The sequence below is a fragment of the Rhopilema esculentum genome, chromosome 20 (genome assembly GCF_057945365.1).
Source record: "Rhopilema esculentum isolate cy_ngs chromosome 20, ASM5794536v1, whole genome shotgun sequence".
Classification (NCBI taxonomy): domain Eukaryota; kingdom Metazoa; phylum Cnidaria; class Scyphozoa; order Rhizostomeae; family Rhizostomatidae; genus Rhopilema; species Rhopilema esculentum.
In genome coordinates, this window is record NC_142834.1 from 16066618 (window position 1) to 16091939 (window position 25322).

The 25322-nt window shown below is 39.1% G+C and overlaps 5 protein-coding genes across 5 annotated transcripts; 2 read left to right on the forward strand and 3 right to left on the reverse strand.

The window, feature by feature from the left end:
- LOC135687516 (potassium voltage-gated channel subfamily A member 7-like) lies at window positions 1-4431 on the reverse strand. The gene is made up of 2 exons (XM_065204090.2): window positions 3853-4431; window positions 1-2684 (listed from the first exon to the last, which is right to left on the reverse strand). The coding sequence occupies exon 2, from the start codon at window positions 2074-2076 to the stop codon at window positions 328-330; it is 1749 nt and encodes a 582-aa protein (XP_065060162.2). The 5' UTR covers window positions 2077-2684; window positions 3853-4431; the 3' UTR covers window positions 1-327.
- Window positions 4432-13766: 9335 nt separating this feature from the next.
- Window positions 13767-14762, forward strand: LOC148957893 (uncharacterized). The gene has a single exon (XM_089114371.1). It carries the CDS (start codon window positions 13767-13769, stop codon window positions 14760-14762), a length of 996 nt encoding a protein of 331 aa, XP_088970497.1.
- Window positions 14763-16332: 1570 nt separating this feature from the next.
- Window positions 16333-18959, reverse strand: LOC148957894 (uncharacterized). The gene has a single exon (XM_089114567.1). It carries the CDS (start codon window positions 18427-18429, stop codon window positions 16708-16710), a length of 1722 nt encoding a protein of 573 aa, XP_088970693.1. The 5' UTR covers window positions 18430-18959; the 3' UTR covers window positions 16333-16707.
- Window positions 18960-19111: 152 nt separating this feature from the next.
- LOC148957895 (uncharacterized) lies at window positions 19112-20107 on the forward strand. Its single transcript, XM_089114372.1, has one exon. The coding sequence runs from the start codon at window positions 19112-19114 to the stop codon at window positions 20105-20107; it is 996 nt and encodes a 331-aa protein (XP_088970498.1).
- A 2033-nt stretch (window positions 20108-22140) lies between these two features.
- LOC148957896 (uncharacterized) lies at window positions 22141-25119 on the reverse strand. Its single transcript, XM_089114560.1, has one exon. It carries the CDS (start codon window positions 24489-24491, stop codon window positions 22770-22772), a length of 1722 nt encoding a protein of 573 aa, XP_088970686.1. The 5' UTR covers window positions 24492-25119; the 3' UTR covers window positions 22141-22769.
- Window positions 25120-25322: the final 203 nt, after the last annotated feature.

Here is a 25322-nt window from a genome sequence, read left to right on the forward strand (position 1 = left end):
AATGTAAAGAAGATGTTGCAACCTGATCAACCTGATTTAAAGACAGTAAAGTTCCCCAAAATATTTGGAAGAAAATTTAGCATTTAGAATCAAAACATTATATTCTGTGCAAATCATTTTTTGCGACGTATATTTCAAGAGATTTTAACTAAAGGAAAATATGTTACAAGTTAGAAAGATACATTTTACAATAGATGGTCACCGAGGATGTATTAATATTTTGGCAAACACAAGAATAGCATCTTTGCCAAGTTTTTCCCTAGCATTTCAAAAGTATTTTAGCAAATTCAAACTCGGTTTTCTGGATAAATGTATCTAAACATCTCGTTAAAACACGTGCTGTAGTGATACTGACTTCCTTGCTGACACTTCAAGATTTCCTTTAGACACATTAAGGGAGAGTTTCCGATGATCCTCTTTTGTTCTAGAGGATTCATTTGATTTCAAAGAACAAAATATCTTACTTCTGCTACCCTGTGACAATTTTGCAGCATCGAATTCATCTTGATGCAATATTGGCTGCTCATAAACCGCTTGTCTTCTACTCCTTCCTGAGGAGGAACTGCTATATATCTTTGGGAAAAGAACATCCTCTTCTTGATAATCAAAGTTCTTTGGCTCATTCTCTTGTATTCCTGCATATTCATTGTAAGAGTGTTCCATCTTTATGGATGAATTTACGTTTCTAGACTGTAAGACACTTTCGGTGAATGGATGTTCGAGAGATTTCTGACTCATTGAAAGTGGGGATTCAGTTGATGAAAGCTTTCTCAGGTAGTCATATTTCACTCTTCTCATTGCATTGTCTTCTTTAATCGTAAAAGACAGCTTTCTGTTTGCTGATGTTGATTCCTTTACACACGTACTAGGAGATCTGCTTATCACAACTGATGCACGAGACTTTCGTACTGACGAAGTTATCGATTTCCGCCTGTGGTTTTTTATATCGTCTGGCTCTTCCTGTTGTACATCTATTTCATTTCCATTTCTTTCCAAAGTTTGGAGAATTGAAATTTCATAAAGCAATGCAAAATAGGATAGATAAACTGGGATGAAAATGTGAAAGAGTATGACAATGCCAACCAAGATTGTGACTGCGCCGACGAGTTTGCCTAGAGATGTACGGGGTACAATATCCCCATAGCCTACGGTTGTCATTGAAATAATACAAAACCAAATTGTGTCCATAAGACTGGTAGAAGATGAGGGACAGACAGTTCTTTCGACCCAATACAAGACAGATCCACAAGCAAGACAGTTAATGAAAAAGAATATTAGTAGAAGAGATATTTGACCTTTGCAGTAAAATAATGATCTTCCTAAAAGCTTCAAACTGTTGCTGTAGCGAGAAATCTTCAGTATTCTAAAGATTTGTACAAATTTTAAAACTCTTATAGCTGCTTTACATTTAACCAGAATACCGGAAGCCATTATTGCGTATGGCACAATGGAAAGTAAATCGACAAATCCAAGAGGTGAGAAAAGAAATCTTACTCTTGAGTGATTGCCGATAAGTCGCAGAATATACTCCAAAGCAAACCAGCAAACATATGTTGTTTCGCAAACAAAAAATAAGCTGTTCCGATAAATTTCTCCATTAGCGAAGATTCCATCTTCATCCTTTTTCCACATGAATATGTCTTCTGTCTCTAGGCAGTATGTTATAGTTGATATGGTAATCATTATCACTGAAATTGCAGCAAATAGTTTGGAAAACAATGATGACTGCGGATAATCGGTCAATAACCGCAAAAAATTCACCAATCCACATCTTCTATTCTGCACTAGAGAGAAATCTGACTGCTCCTTTATTATTCCAAAAAATCGAAGCTCGTTTTGAAATTCGTCTTCATCAAAGCATTCTGGCTTTGCAATTATACCTCCTGATTGGTAGAAGAATAAAATCGTGTCAAATAAATGGTGACTTCTATCAAAAAAGTACTCATTCTTCTCTCTATTCCAATATGGTTTTCGGAGATTTGTGCTGCCAAGCAAAGTGTTTGGAAAACGCGAAAGTGTTTCTTCATAAGTTTCAAAGTGAACCCCTCGTATATTTAATACAATACGTGGACTCATCCTTAGAAGGAAAGCAGTTGACAGTATGCAGCAGAACACGGTAGTACGGTCATGGTTTTAGTAAGAAGCAAATAGTCCATTATTTGCGATGATATTTATACCTCCGTGGCTGCTTGCTATCAATGTTCATGGATTGTCTCACTGTTCTTATTCTTTTGTTTACCACGCATCAAAATTGTTTGGTTGATAACGAATTTTGCAACCACTTTGCCTTAAATTTGTGCGATATGATGCAATGACCTAAGATTCGACAAAGTTATCAAGAATAGCGTCAACGCTGTATAAACGCAATAATTCGCAGTTCCTACCTGCCATTTTCTTCTATCGTGAGTTTTCTTTGAAAATGATATCCTCTAAGCTTCAATGATTTTTACAAGCAGCCTCAAAATCAAGTATTATTCCCGTTAGTATATGTTTATTTCAATAGCTTTCTCTCTTTACGTTTACTTCATCCTTCAAGTTTAAAAAGTTGCGGTGAAATCTCCTGTTGGTCTAAAGCCGTTGTTTTTGTCCGTAAGTCTTGTTAAGTTGGTTTGTGGCTTCTAAAGTATTCACTGCGCAAGCTGTGGTAATCTGCTTTCCTCTTTTTCTCAATGATTTGCTTTGATCTAAGAAAAAAGATTAATCTTCTATTCTTCAGCATCTTGATGATTGCTTTTAAAAGTCCTTCCAAAATGGACGCCATGTCTTTGTTACGTTTTACTAATATTCATTAAAGTTGACTGACAAGAAAAGCAATGAATTGCCTATGCTTAATAATTCAACGTTTTTATTCCAAATACACATTCTTTTGTTCATAGAACAAGGATAGCATTTTGCTGTAGAAAACACACTTCCAGCATCTTCTTGCGTGGAAACTGACGGTTTTTTCAAAGAAATGTGTTCAACAAGACTGCAATTACAAGAGTCTTCCATTCATCGTTGAAATTCTTTTATTTCACTGTAAAGCACAAGGTTGGCTCTTGCGAGATATTTTCTTTGCATAAACGTACTGATTTATCATAAAATTAGCAACGAACTCATACAATTATGTTTGGAAACAAGAATTAGAAATTCGGAAGCTCTTTAGTCATTTTAAACATATAAAGCTGGAAACTTACCAGAGAGGTCCCCATGCTACTCAGGCAGTCACAGAAAGGCCCCAGTTTTACTCATGTTGTCCCAAAAAAACGAAAGGCCTCTATTTTACTCATACTGTTCCAGAATGTTTAAACGTTTTTCATGCTTCCCCGGAAAGACCCCAGTTTACTCGTTATGTCTCAGATATGTCTCAATTTTACTCGTGCTGTCCCAGAAAAGCCCCAGTTTTACTCATGATGTCCCAGATACGTATCAATTTTACTCATGCTGTCCCAGAAAGGCTCAAACTTTACTGGTGCTGTCCCAGAAAGGTCCCAGTTTTACTCATGCTGCCCTAGAAATGTCTCAATTTTTCTCATGCTGTACCAAAAACGTACTAAATTTTCTTATGCTCTTCTAGAAAACACCCAGTGCTATACATGCTGTCCCAGAAAGGTCCCAATTTTGCTCTTACTGTCCCTGAAAGCTTTTAATTTTACTTATCTGTCCCAGAAAAGTCCCAATTTACAAGGTGTGCAACACAGTATCTTTCGTCAAGATGTCGCTTATTATTCGTATTTTTGTTTTTTCATTAGATTGTTAACAGTTCTTATTTGATGCTGAAGGGTTTATGTTCTGTATAATTATTTATTCATTTATATCCTATTCATATTATATCATATAGAAAAATGTGAAATGCGTATAATAAATATTTACCTTAAAAACTGTCCATCTTTCTTGAAGAAACTTTATCTGCTAGTCATCCTCTGCCTTTCATGATATCTACAGAAGATGCTTCCTTAAAATAATTCACTTTGAATGAGTGGCCTATTACATAAGAGCCTGCGAAATTGTTCGGCTTGCTTTTAAAATACTCACCTGATCAATCTGGCTTCTGTTGTATTCGGTAAGTCTCCCAAGAGGGGAGCGAATGGAAACAACGTGTGGTTTAATCAAGTGTAAAATATCAAGAACAATTTCAAAAATGCTACTGCATGTTAGGTAACACAACAGCTTCTGCCAAATGAATATTTGCTCTAGCTGACCTCCAAAGATTGGGCCGAAAAGTCTAAGTTATCAAAAGCAATTCAAAATGATTTTTATGGAAACATGGCGTTAGAATATTGCACTACCTAAGGGTTAATAGATGTATTAAAAGTTTTACAGTTTTCAAAGGTCAAATTTGGTGCAAACATAGTTAGCAGGGCCTAGAAATAAACTTTGAAACATTACGTTGATTTTCCATCGAAAATTACTCTGATAAACGCTCAACATTATCAAATGTTATTATGATAAAATTAGAATTCCTGTGCTTACCAGTTTTTCACAAACGCATCAAGCCGATGTCCAAACGACTTCCTTTGGCAAGGTGGAAAATTGTTTCTGATTGCGAATCAGAGCAGATTATTTTCAATGTTTTGGTTTTCCTAGCTCTACGCCTAACCTGCTAAATTCGTTGAAATGAGTTACAGACTCGAAAAATCATCTATCAAAATCGAGATATTGCAAACAGGTGATATAAAGCTATAATTTGAGACAGTGGGCACCTCTTTTCAGATTTGCGTGATGCCAAGGACATGAGAAGCAAATTTTTTTTGACTGCTTAAAATACATTCTTGCCATGAGAACTGTGTTTGCTTAAATATTTTACGCTTTTTGTCCTAAATTCTTATAGATTTTTCTCACCTGTCACGTGATTAAGTTACTACAGCCATGGTGACTCACAACCTAGGCTTGGATACATATAGCAACGCGTTTCTTATCCCTATCTTCGCCGATTTCGAAACATTATATATCTAGAATCGTTTGCATATGTACCTAAGCAATTTGTTTTCTTTTCCTTGTTATTTTGGGAACAGTTTTGAAAAATTTACCTTGTTCTAACAATCTTTCAGATCAGAAGCTTTGAGTCGTAGAAGGAGTAGCTAGGCTTCAGTTAGATCAATTACAATTGTTAAAGGAGAACAAACACGCAAAAATAACCTTGGCTTATTCCATGCAGAATTTGTCGCTGACTTCAAATCTGGTAAAATGGTTTTTCTTAGATTCACCATTTTTCTCATATTTCCACTTTTATCCGTCAATTACGTCACAGCCAGGACTCGGGAATTTCCCGAAGCGGAAACAAGGTTATTGCCAGGGGTTGTTGAAATTCTAGTAATATCCTAGCTGCAGGTCTGCTAGGACGCTAATATCCACATAAAATTTATTTTCATGCCATGATACCTTCGAACCAGCATGCTTTCAAACATTGGAAGGACCTCTAAGCTTATGAAAAAGGAGTCTACTTTGTTTAAAAACTGATGCCGTTTTTCCAAATGTTTTATTTTCATAACTGCAATAAAATCGCAAAAGGGGGAGGGGGGGGGTGGATCAAGCAAAAACCAAAAGACAAACGAAATCTAGTTGAGACAGCGGTAAAAGCGATCCTGCAACCTGCTTTGGTCAAGAAATTTGAATTTAAGAAAAAACGTTGGTGGATGGGAGCTGCGAGTGTGACTAAAAAATATTTCACTGAACTTGATTATCATAATCCAACATCCCCCACTCAAGTCAAAATTGTTTGCAAAAAAAGATAATGCGTCAGTAAATATTCCTATGACAGCTAAACGGCATTTTCTTCCACTAAGAAATCAAATTTTTTGATTAAGAGCTAAGAGCATATTTCGTAACTCCAGATTTTTCCGAGGGGCAAATTACTCTTCGAAAAGCTCGTACACCTTTGTGAAAGTCCTATTGTTTTATCTGAAAATCCATGGAAATCCTCTTGTTTTAGAAAAAATATCGTACGCTATTTGCGAGAGTGAACTGCCCCTCTGTTTTTTCAACAGCCTTAAAGGTAACTTGTCGTTTCCCGAAAGCTTTCAGGCCCAGCAAAAATGACACAAGGATTATGAGACGGGCTTAGCGAGATCCAGCACTATGGCCAAGATATAAGCAGCTTCGAAACGATAAACTTCTCAACTCAAAAAAGCTGCTGTTTCTTACTACAGTAACATGGTATATGACAATTCAAATAATCCGAATGGAATGTGGAAAATAATAAACAAAGTATTAGACAAACATTCAAATCATAGTCCTCCTTTGTCAATTATCCTTGAAGTTCAACGTGTTGAGAAGCCTGATGAAATTGCAGAGGCCTTTAACAGGCACTTTATCTCCATAGGCCCTAAACTAGCCGAAAATATTGAAACCAAAGATTGCGATGACCCACTGAAGTACCTACCCAACAAGGGACTGCCGGTTGAAACTGGCTGTGAATTTCAAAGGGTTGATCCTGAACTCATTGAAAACGAGATAAATAAGCTCTAAAGCTGTAGGGCATGATAAGATCCCAGTAAAACTAGTGAAAGACGCTGCTGATATTTTATCTAAGCCATTAGCTGTTATTTTCAATTCCTCTCTTGAAATTCCCCTTATTTTTATTTTTATTTTTCATTCACATTCTTCTTTTGAAATCGAACACCTACACCTATAAACGTCCAATCGGGCATATGACCTAGATAGCTCCTTGTAAGTTCTTTTCATATGTCCGACAGCAAACATACCAAACTTTGAACTATCTACTGTTTGTAGTTTTTCTTTTTTGAAAAAATTATTGTTATTTGTGGTTCAAGTATAAAATAGAAATGTAGTAGTTAATTATTGCTGTGAATGAAATGTTTTTGAGTTTTTTTTTTAATTTTTTGAAAGCGGTGTTTTTCCGAACATATGGAAAGTAGCCAGGGTGACATCAGTCTTTAAGACCGGATCGAAAAGTGATTTGAACAACTACCGGCCAATATCCATACTCTCGGTATTCTCCAAGCTAATGGAGAAAGTCGCACATGATCAAATCTCCACCTTTCTGAGGGAAAAAAGCATGCTCTCCAAATGTCAGTGCGCATTTCGAAAGCTGCACAACACGTTGACCTCATTACTCAATGTTACTGACTCATGGTTCTCAAATGGCGATATTAGCATCTTCCTTGATCTAAAGAAGGCATTTGACACTGTGGATCACAAAATTCTGCTCTCTAAGTTATCAAAGTATGGAATAGGAGGAACCCCTCATCAGTGGCTTAAATCATACCTAACTGATAGGATACAATACTGCCAAATCAATGGTTCCAGTTCGCAACAAAAAAAGGTTCAGTGCGGTATTCCCCAGTGCTCGTGCCTTGGGCCCCTTCTTTTCATCCTATACGTAAATGATTTTGAGCGATGCTTAGAGAAAAGTTCAGCAAATATGTATGCAGACGACACTAGCATAACATGCTCTGCAAAAGACATTGAGGAACTGTGCAATGACTTAAAAACTGAGGGTAAGAACATTGCAGAGTGGATGCGGCAAAATAAGCTTAGTCTGAACACCGATAAAACTGAATATATGGTAATTGGTCATAAAAGATAAACGTGGAATCATATAGAGAAAAAATCCAACGAGCCCACGAAGTAAAATATCTCGGAGTCACTATCGATGAAAACCTATCTTGCAACAAGCAGTACAAGAGGCTCAAGTGTAAACTTAAAAGTGGTCTTTCTTCGTTGAAGAAACTTAAAAACATACTCCCAGAGAGATTTTTGAAATAAAGTACGACTTTCAACCCGCCTTTAGTATTTATCGGGCCCCTCCAGCCCAAAAGTCTTATTTCAGAACCAGATGTAATTAGACCTCCTGAAAACGAATATGTTATTATTTTATTCATATCTCTAGCCGTTTTGTAGTTATTAGCGTTTGTAAATTGGTCATTGAGTTGAATTGTTTTTGACCCGTGTTATCGGAGCATAGTGCTCAAATCTTGATTGGCTGAGATCTTGCACTAAAGCACGTGACCTCTCTCGCCGCTGAGCAAATCACAGCCCTGGAAAGTGTCAACAAACTTTTGTTATCGGAGCGCTTCGGATGGACGTCACAAACATTGTCGGCCTCGGTAAGTTCGCGGCAAGTATCATCGGCTGTCCAAAGGGGCAACGAGAACCTAGCGAAATGGCAAACAGGGCCTAGCAGTGGCATGCTTTTATTGACAGGAGGGAGGCCTACTGCAATTTATTCGGGAGGAAAGACCTAAACAAAACCAGTATACCAGATTGATACAATAGATTCATCAGGATAAACAGCTTCATATCAACATGAATTTGTATTTGTATTTGTATTTGTTGCTACCTAGCATCCGAAGGTAGTTTTTAGGACACTGAGAGACTATGCTTATCGAGCAGTGTCCTGGTCCTTCCTCTCGATGTGACCACACCTCGTGATTCCTACGCCTGGAATTACAGAGAGCTGGTGACTCTCCCCACTCTTGGTGAAAGTTTGGTCATGCCAGAGACTCGAACCACGGACCCTTGGGTCTGTAGTCGGCGCCTCTAACAACTGAGCCATCCTCGCACCAATTATTGGAAATAAAACAGGAAATCCAGGACATGGACATAGAAGTATACAAACTTTCAAGACAGGGCTAAAAACCTACCATTAGTCATGATTCAAACAACTCTTTTCAAAAATTATAAATTTGTTCTTATATAAATAGACAAAAAGGGATTTGAGATTGTATCAACATTTCATCCTTTTCAATATACTTGTGTAAATGTAATTTTTGTATTGAATCATTAAGCTATTACAGGGGCCTTGTCAGCTCCTTTAAGCTGTCAGAATTTCAACCTGCTATATTAATGAATAATAAATACATGTTTGTATTTAAATACTTAGCTACATTGAATAATATATTATAAATATATATACAATCAGGCCAGTGAACTAGCTAGCAAATTTGTATTTTAAATTGCATGTGACAAATGTTCTTATAAAAGTATCATGAAACAATAATCTATTGCAAAATTTCTAGAAAATACCTATATGTTGTTACTAGTTTGAAATAATAGCTGTGGATTTGCAAACTTTATATAGATATGACCAAATTATATATAAAATTTTGATAATTTTAAAAATAGTCTCCTTTGTAAAAATTTTAATACCTAAACAGAACAATGTGTCTAGGTCTTTGTGGTAACTCTTGCAGGGAAAAGAGGGGCAAGTTATCACTCCCCGGGGGATAGATGCATGTAAATCTCCAACCTTTATCTAGCATTTTTTGCAAGATCCTTTCTGCTGATCCATAAAAGAGTTTGTTATCTTTTTTGCCTAGAATAATAATGTTGACAGGGATAAATACTAACCTACCAGTGAAATTTACTTTAGTATCACATTGTAACATAAAATGGTCAAAGAAATCATTACCTTGGACACTAGTGGCATTCAGAGTATAGATATTTAAAAGGATCAAAGAGAAATTTGGGGATGAAAGGGCAACCACTGTTGCTATAACAAATAGCATCTAAGGATATTAATTAGGTAATGTGGTGAACTGGACCTTTCTAGTAAATTCTTAATAATGTTTAATAGGTAGAACACGCCAGACAAGTTGACTAATAATAAAATAATTCCAGAACCTTCTAGAGTTAGCCTTACGTAAGATGCTGTAACTTGCTTATTTAAGATTGTATTCCTCCACACGTGATATTGTACGAGTTTATTCTAGAAATTTCTTGTTGAAGAGTATAAAAGGGTAACGTAGCTTGCTGTAGGTATTCAGTTTTTAGTTGAGGATTCGATGGATACATAAACACGACGTATTGTTTATATCTTTGGAGAATAACTATACGGGCCTAAGCTGGAAAACGTACCTTATCATAGCGTTGAAAGAGACGCACTTTTGTGAATCTATTCAGTGTGTCACAGGGAATAAAAATTTATACCAACGCGGCCTTGGATTCCCCACAGTAATACAAAGATAAATTTAAATTATTCAGGCCATGCTTATATGAATCAATTCTAGAATAGCAAAGGTATATTTAACAAATATAAACAATATTCTGCCTTTAAAACATTAGAATAGGATATGACACATCTGTTTCCAAAACCAAGGGTGTAAATTCCATGTGTGAGAAGGAAGAACCGCAGGATAGGCTGTCCGCCGGATTCTGTGAATCTTGCAATGAGATTTTAAAATGAAAGGTATACAGGAACAAAGCAATACGACGACGAGAATCCAATGTCACGAAATAAATTTTCAAAATCAATTAAATTTAAGAGTATACTAATATTTCGCCCCGGCATACAGGGCTTCATCAGAGTAAATGAAACGAACGAGTGAATGGATTTGAAATGTGAGATGGTGGTGCTGGTGTAATATGCGTTTTGGTACCCTATGCAAAAGTGTAACATTGTAACGATGTGATTTCATCGTAGTGCGATATTATGACACGTTATAAATAACAAATTGAACACAATGCTTTTTAAGTTTAAAATTTCACATTTTTCAATCAAAAAAACTTTGGAGTCGCCATTAATGTTTTACTTTCTTGTATAAACTTAACAAGGGAAATCACAGCACTGCTTCTTGTTAGTACCCCTTGTTAGAAATAGTTTGATTGTTCCTTACGTTCTGAATAATATGAACAAGAACATTTGTGTTCCCAGACCGGTTCGCATGCTAAATCCCACCATTCGTTTCGGTTCCCTGTTTTTTAAAAGCTTGGGTACGTTTTTGTTTAAGAAAAATTGCCATGCGTTTGTGTACCGGGACCATTTTGCATGCTAAATTCCACCATTCGTTTTGGTACCCTATTATTTAAGTGCTTTGGTACGTTTTTGTATAAACAAAATTGCCATGCGTTTGTGTGCCCGGACCGAAATGCATAAGGTTACCGAAACGCATATGACACCGGATTGGTGGATGTTGAATGGTGTGAATGCAGCGCAGTGGAGAAAAATTGGGATGATGGAAGTGGGGGAGGGAAAGGTGGTGGGTGATGTAAGGGGATGTGGGTGGTGCTATGGAGATTGATGCAATGAGATGATAATGATGACTATAAACATGAAAAAAAATAGTAATAATAACAATAATTGTGATGGAACTGAGAATAATGGAATGTTGATGATAGTAATGGTGGTGATGATGATTATAATGGTAGGGAAAACATGGTGTGGGTTGTGAGGGCGGCGTGATAGGTGATAAGTTGTTTTGTAAAGTTAACGGTCGGTGGTTCTGTTCATGCCGTTGGGGGTAAGGGTGTTCGCCAGGCCAATGAGATATTGCTCCTTAGCTCGACAAGCACTCTCTCGTTTGTCATTAAGTCTAAGTAGTGGTGTGATGGCAAGGTCGTGGATGGTGTGTGCTGGGCTGCAGAAATGTTCTGCAACACCAGACTTGTCTTCTTTTTTGTTGATAATGTCTCGTCGGTGTTCGTTAAATCTGTCTTTAAGTCGTCTGCTAGTTTGTCCGATGTATTGGCAGTTTTTGTTTCCGTTATGTAGACAGCGTTTGCATTGTAATGCGTATATGACGTTGGTGGAGTTGCAGTCCAGTCGTTGTTTTATGTCGTAGGTTTTGTCAGTGTTAGAAAAATTAAATGTTGTAGTCCCGTCTGTGATATGTTGGCTTGTTAAACAGTTACGTCGCGAGTAGCATTTGTATGAACCTATGGGATCGCTGGGTGTGGCATTTTTAATTTTGGCACGAACCAGTAAATCCCGGAGGTTTTTCGGTCAGCGGTAACTAAGTATGGGTGCGTCGGGAAAGGCTTCTTTACATGTGTTAGAGTTTTGTAGTATGTCAAGGTTTTGTTTGAGTATGGTGGATAGCTGTGGCAAAGCTGGGAGGTTTTTAACAACAAATGGCGTGCGATGATCAGTGCGTGGTTTGGTGGTCTTGAGGCAGTCTTGTCTGGTTTTCTTAGCAGCAGATCCGTCGTAGTCGTAGGGCAAGACTGTATGGAATGGATTGTTTGGTGTGTTTGGGGTGTGCGGAGGTGCTGATGAGATATTGGTGTGTATCCGTGGGTTTAACATAGAGATCTGTAGAGAGGGTATTATCATTATTGATGGAAATAGTGACGTCAAGAAAATGTATGGATTTTTTGGATTGTCTGTGGTGAATTTGATGGTGGGATGGGTGTTGTTGAGTGTATCGATGAAGTCGGTGAGTTTGTCTTGTCCGTGTGTCCAAATCATAAAAATGTCGTCGATGAAACGCCACCACACAAGAGGCTTGTGCCGGGCTTTGTCAAGGGCATTGGTTTCAAGGACTCCCATAAAGATATTGGCGTAGGGTGATGCCATTAGTGATGGCTGATGTTAGTAATGCGGGTTGAGGATGGCCATTAGCTGAGACAATGGGTCTACCAGGGGGGTTGCTGTGGTCTTTGTGGATTTTGGGTAGAATGTAGAATCTGGAGCATGTTGGTTGTTTGGGTGTTAGGTAGGTAAATGTTTCTTCGTTAATGTGATTGTCGTTTTTCATCGGTCGTAAGTAATTGGTCACTTTTCTCGTAACTTTGTTGGTTGTATCTTTGTCTTGTTTTATGTAAAAAGTCTTGTCGCTCAGTTGTCTGTTGCATTCGTTTATGTAAAACTGCGTGTCCATGACTACGACTCCTGACCCTTTGTCGGTGGGTTTGATGACGATGTCAGTGCGTCTGGTGAGGTTTTTCAGTACGTTCTGTTCCGTGTTAGAGAGGTTATCTGTTATTTTAGTCGGCTGTATGTTTTTAATGTAGTCGTCGATTTTGTTGATGAATGTGTCTAAAGCCGGATATAAGCCTCGTGGGGAGTCCAGTTGCTTTTCTTTTTGTATACAGTGGTCGTATTGTTGTCAAAAGAGTTTCCATGTTCTATGTCTTTATTCTTGTCTTTGTCGTTGTTGTGGAAGTAATGTTTTAGTCGTAGTCTGCGTTTGAATTCAGTCAGATCTGCGTTGAGTTCGTTCCAGTCTATGTTTTTTGGGGTGGGGCAAAAGTTGAGTCCTCTTGACAGTAATGTAAGTTCGTCATTGGTAAGGGGGGAAGTCGAGAGATTTAGAACAGTGTTGGTTTCAAGTGGTTGTGTCTTATGATTTGAACGTGTTTTTCTCTTGGCTCGTCTCGTGAATGATGATGATGATGGTGATGATGATGATGATGATGATGATGATGATGATGATGATGATGATGATGATGATGATGATGATGATGATGATGATGATGATGATGATGATGATGATGATGATGACGATGATGATGATGATGATGATGACGATGATGATGATGATGATGATGATGTTGACGATGATGATGATGATGATGATGGTGATGATGACGATGATAATGATGATGATGGTGATGGTGATGGTGATGGTGATGGTGATGATGATGATGATGATGATGATGATGATGATGATGATGATGATGATGATGATGACGATGATGATGATGATGATGATGATGATGACGATGATGATGATGGTGATGATGATAATGATGGTGATGATGGTGATTATGATGGTGATGATGATGATGATGATGATGATGATGATGACGATGATGATGATGGTGATGATGATGATGATGATGATGATGATGATGATGATGGTGATGATGACGATGATGATGATGGTGATGATGATGATGATGATGATGATGATGATGATGGTGATGATGATGATGATGATGATGATGATGATGATGATGATGATGATGATGGTGATGATGATGATGATGATGACCATTTCCCAAAATTCACGTTCCTTGGTTCCTTTTTCACCCTTGGGATTCCTTGGTTCCTATAAGTTTCAGGCAGAAACTCTGTCAGTTTGTTGGGGGAGAGTAAGAGTACGATGGCAGTGAGAGCAAGAGGAGCGAAAGCGAAGTGTTGGACATTTGTCTACAAGTGTTTTCCAGATGATGTTATGGAGAGACTGGAACAGCGAAGCGAAGACTTCGAGTATCTTATAGCGTCGAAGGTGAACAACGAAGGAGAAGCACAATCCCTCCGTGGATATATCATTTTCAAATGTCAAAAAAGAATGAACAGCGTTGAAACAATACTCAATATTGAGGGGAGACCAGAGCGACTGGAAATAGAAATAGCTAGAGGCTCGTCGAGGAAGCACAAGGCTCAGTGCAAGTGTGGGCAAGGATTCTTTGAAATTGGAGAGAACAAATTCAAAGAAAGAGAGAAAAGTCAATTGGAAATGATGAGAGAAAGACGTATGCAAGAAGCCACCGAAGATGCCATGCTGGAAGAATTTGGGGACACCTGGATACATAGTCAGTCCTCAGTTGACAAAAGTATCAAGCGGCAGCAAAATGAGGAATCTAAGGAACGGATTTTGGACAAGTTTCAAAATGCACTTCTACGACCATGGCAAGAAGAGGTTTTGCGTCTGCTTCGCTGCCAGGGGCCACGTAGAATAACGTTCGTTGTTGACGAAACAGGAAATACCGGCAAGACCTTTCTTGCAAAGTACATTCTGGCAACAAAAAGTTCCTTGTATTTCACCTCTACAACATTGAAAGACACTGCTTATGCCTGGAACGGAGAGCGATACATCGTGTTTGATGTCAGCAGGGAAAAATCGGCAAAGATAAACTATTCAACATTAGAGACTATTAAAAATGGCATTGTCTTTAGTAGCAAATATAAGTCGTCAACTAAAATTTTCCCTATTCCAATTATTGTATGTATGATGAACACTAGACCCTACGGTAAAATGATGTCCAATGATAGGTATCACATTGTCGTCTTAGATAAGTCCCCTGACCCCCTTGAACACCACATTTCCTTTAAAATTGAAGACTTTAGGTATGCCCAGGAGCGTCTATCTGAATAAAAAACTTTGAAGTAAAATTGTGAATTTTTGTCGTTCTCTCCTTTACAAGAATCATAAACGCCAGTGGAATGCTTACACGCCAGTAGCTTCAATTCTTAAAGCAAATATTACAATGCAGAGACTAGCCCGAGGAAGATTTGTAACCAGATAATATATTCAACCTTTTAAATTGCTTCAGTGGATAGGTTTCAGACAAAGGTTCGTCTTCCAGCCTTGAAATGAAACGGTCTTATAACCTCATTGTCATTTCATTGATAGATACAAAACCTTTCTTTTGGCTGGGCTTGCATTCATAAGTTTGCAAGGATATCCAAGGCTTCTGACCTCGTTCCCATGTTGATGGGCTGGTGGTCTCGATATCGTTGTAACAACTGTTAATATAGAATGTACATATATCATTGGGCTGGGCTTCCATCCATAAGTTTGCAAGGAAATCCAAGGCTTCTGACCTCGTTCTCATGTTGATGGGCCGGTGTTCTCGATATCGTTGTAACAACTGTTAATATAGAATGTAGATATATCATTGGGCTGGGCTTCTATCCATAAGTTTGCAAGGAAATCCAAGGCTTCTGACCTCGTTCCCATGTTGATGGGCTGGTGGTCTCGATATCGTTGTCACAACTGTTAATATAGAATGTACATATATCATTGGGCTGGGCTTTCATCCATAAGTTTGCAAGGAAATCCAAGGCTTCTGACCTCGTTCTCATGTTGATGGGCCGGTGTTCTCGATATCGTTGTAACAACTGTTAATATAGAATGTAGATCTATCATTGGGCTGGGCTTCCATCCATAAGTTTGCAAGGAAATCCAAGGCTTCTGACCTCGTTCCCATCTTGATGGGCTGGTGGTCTCGATGTCATTATCAAAGGCCACTGCCTTGTCAAACTTTATAAGGAAAAGCCCAGCCCAACATTTTATAATGTATAGTATAGCACATCCATCCGAGATTAGAAGCCAACATCATTGCGAGGACGGAAGACCACTCATTGCCTTGTCAAACTTTATAGGAAAAAGCCCAGCCCAACATTTTATAATGTATAGTATGGCACACCCATCCGAGATTAGAAGCCAACATCATTGCGAGGACGGAAGACCACTCATTGCCTTGTCAAACTTTATAGGAAAAAGCCCAGCCCAACATTTTATAATGTATAGTATAGCACATCCATCCGAGATTAGAAGCCAACATCATTGCGAGGACGGAAGACCACTCATTGCCTTGTTAAACTTTATAGGAAAAAGCCCAGCCCAACATTTTATAATGTATAGTATGGCACATCCATCCGAGATTAGAAGCCAACATCATTGCGAGGACGGAAGACCACTCATTGCCTTGTCAAACTTTATAGGAAAAAGCCCAGCCCAACATTTTATAATGTATAGTATGGAACACCCATCCGAGATTAGAAGCCAACATCATTACGAGGACGGAAGACCACTCATTGCCTTGTTAAACTTTATAGGAAAAAGCCCAGCCCAACATTTTATAATGTATAGTATGGCACACCCATCCGAGATTAGAAGCCAACATCATTACGAGGACGGAAGACCACTCATTGCCTTGTTAAACTTTATAGGAAAAAGCCCAGCCCAACATTTTATAATGTATAGTATGGCACACCCATCCGAGATTAGAAGCCAACATCATTACGAGGACGGAAGACCACTCATTGCCTTGTTAAACTTTATAAGAAAAAGCCCAGCCCAACATTTTATAATGTATAGTATGGCACACCCATCCGAGATTACAAGCAAAGATCACTACGAGATTATAAGGCCAGAACGTCTACAAAACTGTAGGAATAAGAGCTAGTCAAAAATCAACTTATATCATTGTTAGGCGTCTGGCACATGCGTATATACGAATCGAACAGAAAAACAACTTTGTAAAAGAAATATTCAAACATTCTTCTCATCATGTATTATGATTCCTAAACGATTTCTACGACATAACTTTTCCACACAGCTTTTCATACATACAACGAAATTGATTACTTCTAGCGTGTCTTAACAAAGAGTTACGTGCTCTTCCCTCTGCGAAGCACAAGCTCGGGTCCGAAAGTATTTTGCCCCATTTGCCATAACCATGTTTGTTTATTCCCTTTATCAAATTCAAGTCCTCCTTCTCAGTGAATGGTGTTATACGCTTTTGAATTGACGTCATCTGGCAGTCGCTGTCTGTCTTTGCTACAGGTTTGGTACTGCTCTGTGTAATGAAAATGTCCGAGTCCGACTCAGAGTCTTCTGCACCCGTCGAAACATTGACGAGTTTTTTCAAAGAGCTGTCTAGTTGTTCTCCAGTTTCTCCCCTCAGCTTCTTAATGCAGTGATTCCCCTTTTCGGCAACGACTCTCGAACGCTTTTTGCGATAATGAATCCTTGCAACATTTGAAGTATGTTTTTGATCTTGCGAGATCAGCTCTTGTTCTTCAAGGGATAGAACATCAGCACTCTCTGTTTCGATTATTTGTCGGTAACGTGTTGGGTGCACATACTTGCCAATAGCTTCATAGACAAGCAAACACATAGCTTGACTCAGCTTCGTAAATTGGGTTCCATTGCGCGTAAGTAACAGATATTCGCATTTTGGAAGAAACCTCGGCCTAACGTGTCTCACATAGTCGTCCAAAACATGCATGCAGACGTCATCTATGACCATGGAATCAAAGCCATACTTGTCAGCTGTTTTGAATTTCTTCTGGTCGACGTATCCGCCATTTTTTGCTGCACTACGTAGCATGCCAATTGTCAGGAATTGGTATGTCATTGGCCGAGAACCCTTGACACGTAAGAAGAGAAATGTCGTTATAAATCTCGTTGAAAAAGTTAGATCAGACGCTGAAACTTCTGCTGAATGCTCTCGACATTTGGCCACTATTTTCTTGTATCGTCCCATGTGAAACGGTATGACCTTTTGTAAGTCTTTTAGTGATGCCCAATGTCCTTTTCTCTCCAAGGTATCAACATCCAATTCTACAGTCCACTGTACACGCATCTTACGAGCAATACATCTTCTGGCGCGCTTCAAAAATACCTCTGCAACACTAAAGTTTGATAAGATGGAAGCTGACACTCCTTTAAACTTTCTATACTCCATTGTTTCCAACAAAGCATTGATGTAACTAACGCTCCCAGCAAATCCAATAGATTTCTCATCCTCCAAATGTTGTAAAAAAGCTGACAAGCATGCCATTGAAGCCAAATAGTAGTCAATTTTAGGCCCCTCTATCCCTTCGAGCATAAGATCGTCCTGAGAGTACTGAATAAACTTGAGGACACGAGAGCAAATCTGATTTGCGTGTGCCTTCGTGCGAGCACCACCGGTAGAGCTGCACATCCATTTGGCAAACGTTTCACTAAAAATGACGTCATCTGGAATGATATTCGAACTGCCATCCTTTGACTCGTTGGTCTTCTCGTCACATGTGTTTTGTGGCGCAGCTTTATCATCCATAATATCTTTTGGGTATTCGTCAAAATAGAAGAACCAAGGATGCGAATTTGTAACGTGCTTTCTGCAACCTCTTTGACTGCGGAAGCCTTCATGCTCGCAATCACCAATAGGGCACTGAAATATTCCGTGCACGTTAGCTATTAACATCAGCCTTTTCTTCAGCTTTGCAGCTCCTGGGACGTCTTTCCAACGTACTACCATCGAAGACATCTTCTAGTTTTGTGGCCAAGCTGAAAACTTGCAGCGCCTTATATAGGTTGAAACTTCTCAAGAGACATGTGAATTTCGTCTTGCTGTTTTCCGGAGAAACGTGACTAAACTCAAATGAGCAAAAGAAAATCGGCCCAAAAGTACTTAGCGCACGCAGAACGAAGGAACTTGAGAACGTATATTCAAATTTATGTTAGAATGTATAGGAAAAGCGAGCGACCAAAGGTCCGTAATTCCCATAACGGCACGTTAGCAGCATATCCTAAAATTGACGAGACGTTCCTAACACAAAGGAACAAAGGAACAGTTCCCATGGTCCAAAAGACCTATCTTAGTACCTTTGTTCTTTTATGGGGATCTATGGAACATTAACCAAATGCCAGCAATTTTCACATATGAATTTTTAAGATGCTTAAGGGCACTCTTTTCGGGAAAAAAACATCAGATGGTTGCATGAGTATGAGAGACATCTGAAAATAGCATAATGGGACTTGATAGAATTCACTCTTTTGAATAAACTAAAATATAAAACTTCAATGAAGTATCTCCAAATTTGGCTAATACTGATGACCATTTCCCAAAATTCACGTTCCTTGGTTCCTTTTTCACCCTTGGGATTCCTTGGTTCCTATAAGTTTCAGGCAGAAACTCTGTCAGTTTGTTGGGGGAGAGTAAGAGTACGATGGCAGTGAGAGCAAGAGGAGCGAAAGCGAAGTGTTGGACATTTGTCTACAAGTGTTTTCCAGATGATGTTATGGAGAGACTGGAACAGCGAAGCGAAGACTTCGAGTATCTTATAGCGTCGAAGGTGAACAACGAAGGAGAAGCACAATCCCTCCGTGGATATATCATTTTCAAATGTCAAAAAAGAATGAACAGCGTTGAAACAATACTCAATATTGAGGGGAGACCAGAGCGACTGGAAATAGAAATAGCTAGAGGCTCGGCGAGGAAGCACAAGGCTCAGTGCAAGTGTGGGCAAGGATTCTTTGAAATTGGAGAGAACAAATTCAAAGAAAGAGAGAAAAGTCAATTGGAAATGATGAGAGAAAGACGTATGCAAGAAGCCACCGAAGATGCCATGCTGGAAGAATTTGGGGACACCTGGATACATAGTCAGTCCTCAGTTGACAAAAGTATCAAGCGGCAGCAAAATGAGGAATCTAAGGAACGGATTTTGGACAAGTTTCAAAATGCACTTCTACGACCATGGCAAGAAGAGGTTTTGCGTCTGCTTCGCTGCCAGGGGCCACGTAGAATAACGTTCGTTGTTGACGAAACAGGAAATACCGGCAAGACCTTTCTTGCAAAGTACATTCTGGCAACAAAAAGTTCCTTGTATTTCACCTCTACAACATTGAAAGACACTGCTTATGCCTGGAATGGAGAGCGATACATCGTGTTTGATGTCAGCAGGGAAAAATCGGCAAAGATAAACTATTCAACATTAGAGACTATTAAAAATGGCATTGTCTTTAGTAGCAAATATAAGTCGTCAACTAAAATTTTCCCTATTCCAATTATTATATGTATGATGAACACTAGACCCTACGGTAAAATGATGTCCAATGATAGGTATCACATTGTCGTCTTAGATAAGTCCCCTGACCCCCTTGAACACCACATTTCATTTAAAATTGAAGACTTTAGGTATGCCCAGGAGCGTGTATCTGAATAAAAAACTTTGAAGTAAAATTGTGAATTTTTGTCGTTCTCTCCTTTAAAAGAATCATAAACGCCAGTGGAATGCTTACACGCCAGTAGCTTCAATTCTTAAAGCAAATATTACAATGCAGAGACTAGCCCGAGGAAGATTTGTAACCAGATAATATATTCAACCTTTTAAATTGCTTCAGTGGATAGGTTTCAGACAAAGGTTCGTCTTCCAGCCTTGAAATGAAACGGTCTTATAACCTCATTGTCATTTCATTGATAGATACAAAACCTTTCTTTTGGCTGGGCTTGCATTCATAAGTTTGCAAGGATATCCAAGGCTTTTGGCCTCGTTCCCATGTTGATGGGCCGGTGTTCTCGATATCGTTGTAACAACTGTTAATATAGAATGTAGATATATCATTGGGCTGGGCTTCTATCCATAAGTTTGCAAGGAAATCCAAGGCTTCTGACCTCGTTCCCATGTTGATGGGCTGGTGGTCTCGATATCGTTGTAACAACTGTTAATATAGAATGTAGATATATCATTGGGCTGGGCTTCTATCCATAAGTTTGCAAGGAAATCCAAGGCTTCTGACCTCGTTCCCATGTTGATGGGCTGGTGGTCTCGATATCGTTGTAACAACTGTTAATATAGAATGTACATATATCATTGGGCTGGGCTTCCATCCATAAGTTTGCAAGGAAATCCAAGGCTTCTGACCTCGTTCTCATGTTGATGGGCCGGTGTTCTCGATATCGTTGTAACAACTGTTAATATAGAATGTAGATATATCATTGGGCTGGGCTTCTATCCATAAGTTTGCAAGGAAATCCAAGGCTTCTGACCTCGTTCCCATCTTGATGGGCTGGTGGTCTCGATATCGTTGTAACAACTGTTAATATAGAATGTAGATATATCATTGGGCTGGGCTTCCATCCATAAGTTTGCAAGGAAATCCAAGGCTTCTGACCTCGTTCTCATGTTGATGGGCCGGTGTTCTCGATATCGTTGTAACAACTGTTAATATAGAATGTAGATATATCATTGGGCTGGGCTTCTATCCATAAGTTTGCAAGGAAATCCAAGGCTTCTGACCTCGTTCCCATGTTGATGGGCTGGTGGTCTCGATATCGTTGTAACAACTGTTAATATAGAATGTAGATATATCATTGGGCTGGGCTTCCATCCATAAGTTTGCAAGGAAATCCAAGGCTTCTGACCTCGTTCCCATCTTGATGGGCTGGTGGTCTCGATGTCATTATCAAAGGCCACTGCCTTGTCAAACTTTATAAGGAAAAGCCCAGCCCAACATTTTATAATGTATAGTATAGCACACCCATCCGAGAATAGAAGCCAACATCATTGCGAGGACGGAAGACCACTCATTGCCTTGTTAAACTTTATAGGAAAAAACCCAGCCCAACATTTTATAATGTATAGTATGGCACATCCATTCGAGATTAGAAGCCAACATCATTGCGAGGACGGAAGACCACTCACTGCCTTGTTAAACTTTATAGGAAAAAGCCCAGCCCAACATTTTATAATGTATAGTATAGCACATCCATCCGAGATTAGAAGCCAACATCATTGCGAGGACGGAAGACCACTCATTGCCTTGTCAAACTTTATAGGAAAAAACCCAGCCCAACATTTTATAATGTATAGTATGGCACACCCATTCGAGATTAGAAGCCAACATCATCGCGAGGACGGAAGACCACTCACTGCCTTGTTAAACTTTATAGGAAAAAGCCCAGCCCAACATTTTATAATGTATAGTATAGCACATCCATCCGAGATTAGAAGCCAACATCATTGCGAGGACGGAAGACCACTCATTGCCTTGTTAAACTTTATAGGAAAAAGCCCAGCCCAACATTTTATAATGTATAGTATGGCACATCCATCCGAGATTAGAAGCCAACATCATTGCGAGGACGGAAGACCACTCATTGCCTTGTCAAACTTTATAGGAAAAAGCCCAGCCCAACATTTTATAATGTATAGTATAGCACATCCATCCGAGATTAGAAGCCAACATCATTGCGAGGACGGAAGACCACTCATTGCCTTGTTAAACTTTATAGGAAAAAGCCCAGCCCAACATTTTATAATGTATAGTATGGCACACCCATCCGAGATTAGAAGCCAACATCATTACGAGGACGGAAGACCACTCATTGCCTTGTTAAACTTTATAGGAAAAAGCCCAGCCCAACATTTTATAATGTATAGTATGGCACACCCATCCGAGATTAGAAGCCAACATCATTACGAGGACGGAAGACCACTCATTGCCTTGTTAAACTTTATAAGAAAAAGCCCAGCCCAACATTTTATAATGTATAGTATGGCACACCCATCCGAGATTAGAAGCCAACATCATTACGAGGACGGAAGACCACTCATTGCCTTGTTAAACTTTATAAGAAAAAGCCCAGCCCAACATTTTATAATGTATAGTATGGCACACCCATCCGAGATTACAAGCAAAGATCACTACGAGATTATAAGGCCAGAACGTCTACAAAACTGTAGGAATAAGAGCTAGTCAAAAATCAACTTATATCATTGTTAGGCGTCTGGCACATGCGTATATACGAATCGAACAGAAAAACAACTTTGTAAAAGAAATATTCAAACATTCTTCTCATCATGTATTATGATTCCTAAACGATTTCTACGACATAACTTTTCCACACAGCTTTTCATACATACAACGAAATTGATTACTTCTAGCGTGTCTTAACAAAGAGTTACGTGCTCTTCCCTCTGCGAAGCACAAGCTCGGGTCCGAAAGTATTTTGCCCCATTTGCCATAACCATGTTTGTTTATTCCCTTTATCAAATTCAAGTCCTCCTTCTCAGTGAATGGTGTTATACGCTTTTGAATTGACGTCATCTGGCAGTCGCTGTCTGTCTTTGCTACAGGTTTGGTACTGCTCTGTGTAATGAAAATGTCCGAGTCCGACTCAGAGTCTTCTGCACCCGTCGAAACATTGACGAGTTTTTTCAAAGAGCTGTCTAGTTGTTCTCCAGTTTCTCCCCTCAGCTTCTTAATGCAGTGATTCCCCTTTTCGGCAACGACTCTCGAACGCTTTTTGCGATAATGAATCCTTGCAACATTTGAAGTATGTTTTTGATCTTGCGAGATCAGCTCTTGTTCTTCAAGGGATAGAACATCAGCACTCTCTGTTTCGATTATTTGTCGGTAACGTGTTGGGTGCACATACTTGCCAATAGCTTCATAGACAAGCAAACACATAGCTTGACTCAGCTTCGTAAATTGGGTTCCATTGCGCGTAAGTAACAGATATTCGCATTTTGGAAGAAACCTCGGCCTAACGTGTCTCACATAGTCGTCCAAAACATGCATGCAGACGTCATCTATGACCATGGAATCAAAGCCATACTTGTCAGCTGTTTTGAATTTCTTCTGGTCGACGTATCCGCCATTTTTTGCTGCACTACGTAGCATGCCAATTGTCAGGAATTGGTATGTCATTGGCCGAGAACCCTTGACACGTAAGAAGAGAAATGTCGTTATAAATCTCGTTGAAAAAGTTAGATCAGACGCTGAAACTTCTGCTGAATGCTCTCGACATTTGGCCACTATTTTCTTGTATCGTCCCATGTGAAACGGTATGACCTTTTGTAAGTCTTTTAGTGATGCCCAATGTCCTTTTCTCTCCAAGGTATCAACATCCAATTCTACAGTCCACTGTACACGCATCTTACGAGCAATACATCTTCTGGCGCGCTTCAAAAATACTTCTGCAACACTAAAATTTGATAAGATGGAAGCTGACACTCCTTTAAACTTTCTATACTCCATTGTTTCCAACAAAGCATTGATGTAACTAACGCTCCCAGCAAATCCAATAGATTTCTCATCCTCCAAATGTTGTAAAAAAGCTGACAAGCATGCCATTGAAGCCAAATAGTAGTCAATTTTAGGCCCCTCTATCCCTTCGAGCATAAGATCGTCCTGAGAGTGCTGAATAAACTTGAGGACACGAGAGCAAATCTGATTTGCGTGTGCCTTCGTGCGAGCACCACCGGTAGAGCTGCACATCCATTTGGCAAATTTTTCACTGAAAATGACGTCATCTGGAATGATATTCGAACTACCATCCTTTGACTCGTTGGTCTTCTCGTCACATGTGTTTTGTGGCGCAACTTTATCATCCATAATATCTTTCGGGTATTCGTCAAAATAGAAGAACCAAGGATGCGAATTTGTAACGTGCTTTCTGCAACCTCTTTGACTGCGGAAGCCTTCATGCTCGCAATCACCAATAGGGCACTGAAATATTCCGTGCACATTAGCTATTAACATCAGCCTTTTCTTCAGCTTTGCAGCTCCTGGGACGTCTTTCCAACGTACTACCATCGAAGACATCTTCTAGTTTTGTGGCCAAGCTGAAAACTTGCAGCGCTATATATAGGTTGAAACTTCTCAAGAGACATGTGAATTTCGTCTTGCTGTTTTCCGGAGAAACGTGACTAAACTCAAATGAGCAAAAGAAAATCGGCCCAAAAGTACTTAGCGCACGCAGAACGAAGGAACTTGAGAACGTATATTCAAATTTATGTTAGAATGTATAGGAAAAGCGAGCGACCAAAGGTCCGTAATTCCCATAACGGCACGTTAGCAGCATATCCTAAAATTGACGAGACGTTCCTAACACAAAGGAACAAAGGAACAGTTCCCATGGTCCAAAAGACCTATCTTAGTACCTTTGTTCTTTTATGGGGATCTATGGAACATTAACCAAATGCCAGCAATTTTCACATATGAATTTTTAAGATGCTTAAGGGCACTCTTTTCGGGAAAAAAACATCAGATGGTTGCATGAGTATGAGAGACATCTGAAAATAGCATAATGGGACTTGATAGAATTCACTCTTTTGAATAAACTAAAATATAAAACTTCAATGAAGTATCTCCAAATTTGGCTAATACTGATGATGATGATGACGATGATGATGATGATGATGATGATGATGATGACGATGGTGATGATGGTGATGGTGATGATGGTGATGATGACGATGATGATGATGGTGATGATGATGATAATGATGATGATGATGATGATGATGATGGTGATGATGATGATGATGGTGATGGTGATGATGGTGATGATCAAGATTGATGGCACAAGTTGTTAAGATACAATCATTCATAACAATAAAGATTACATCACAGGAAACAACATAAGATATTTAT

Excerpts from the sequence above, each read along its gene's own strand:
- LOC148957896 (XM_089114560.1), bottom strand. The coding sequence starts at position 24,491 with ATGTCTTCGATGGTAGTACGTTGGAAAGACGTCCCAGGAGCTGCAAAG.
- LOC148957893 (XM_089114371.1), top strand. The coding sequence starts at position 13,767 with ATGGCAGTGAGAGCAAGAGGAGCGAAAGCGAAGTGTTGGACATTTGTC.
- LOC135687516 (XM_065204090.2), bottom strand. The coding sequence starts at position 2,076 with ATGAGTCCACGTATTGTATTAAATATACGAGGGGTTCACTTTGAAACT.
- LOC148957895 (XM_089114372.1), top strand. The coding sequence starts at position 19,112 with ATGGCAGTGAGAGCAAGAGGAGCGAAAGCGAAGTGTTGGACATTTGTC.
- LOC148957894 (XM_089114567.1), bottom strand. The coding sequence starts at position 18,429 with ATGTCTTCGATGGTAGTACGTTGGAAAGACGTCCCAGGAGCTGCAAAG.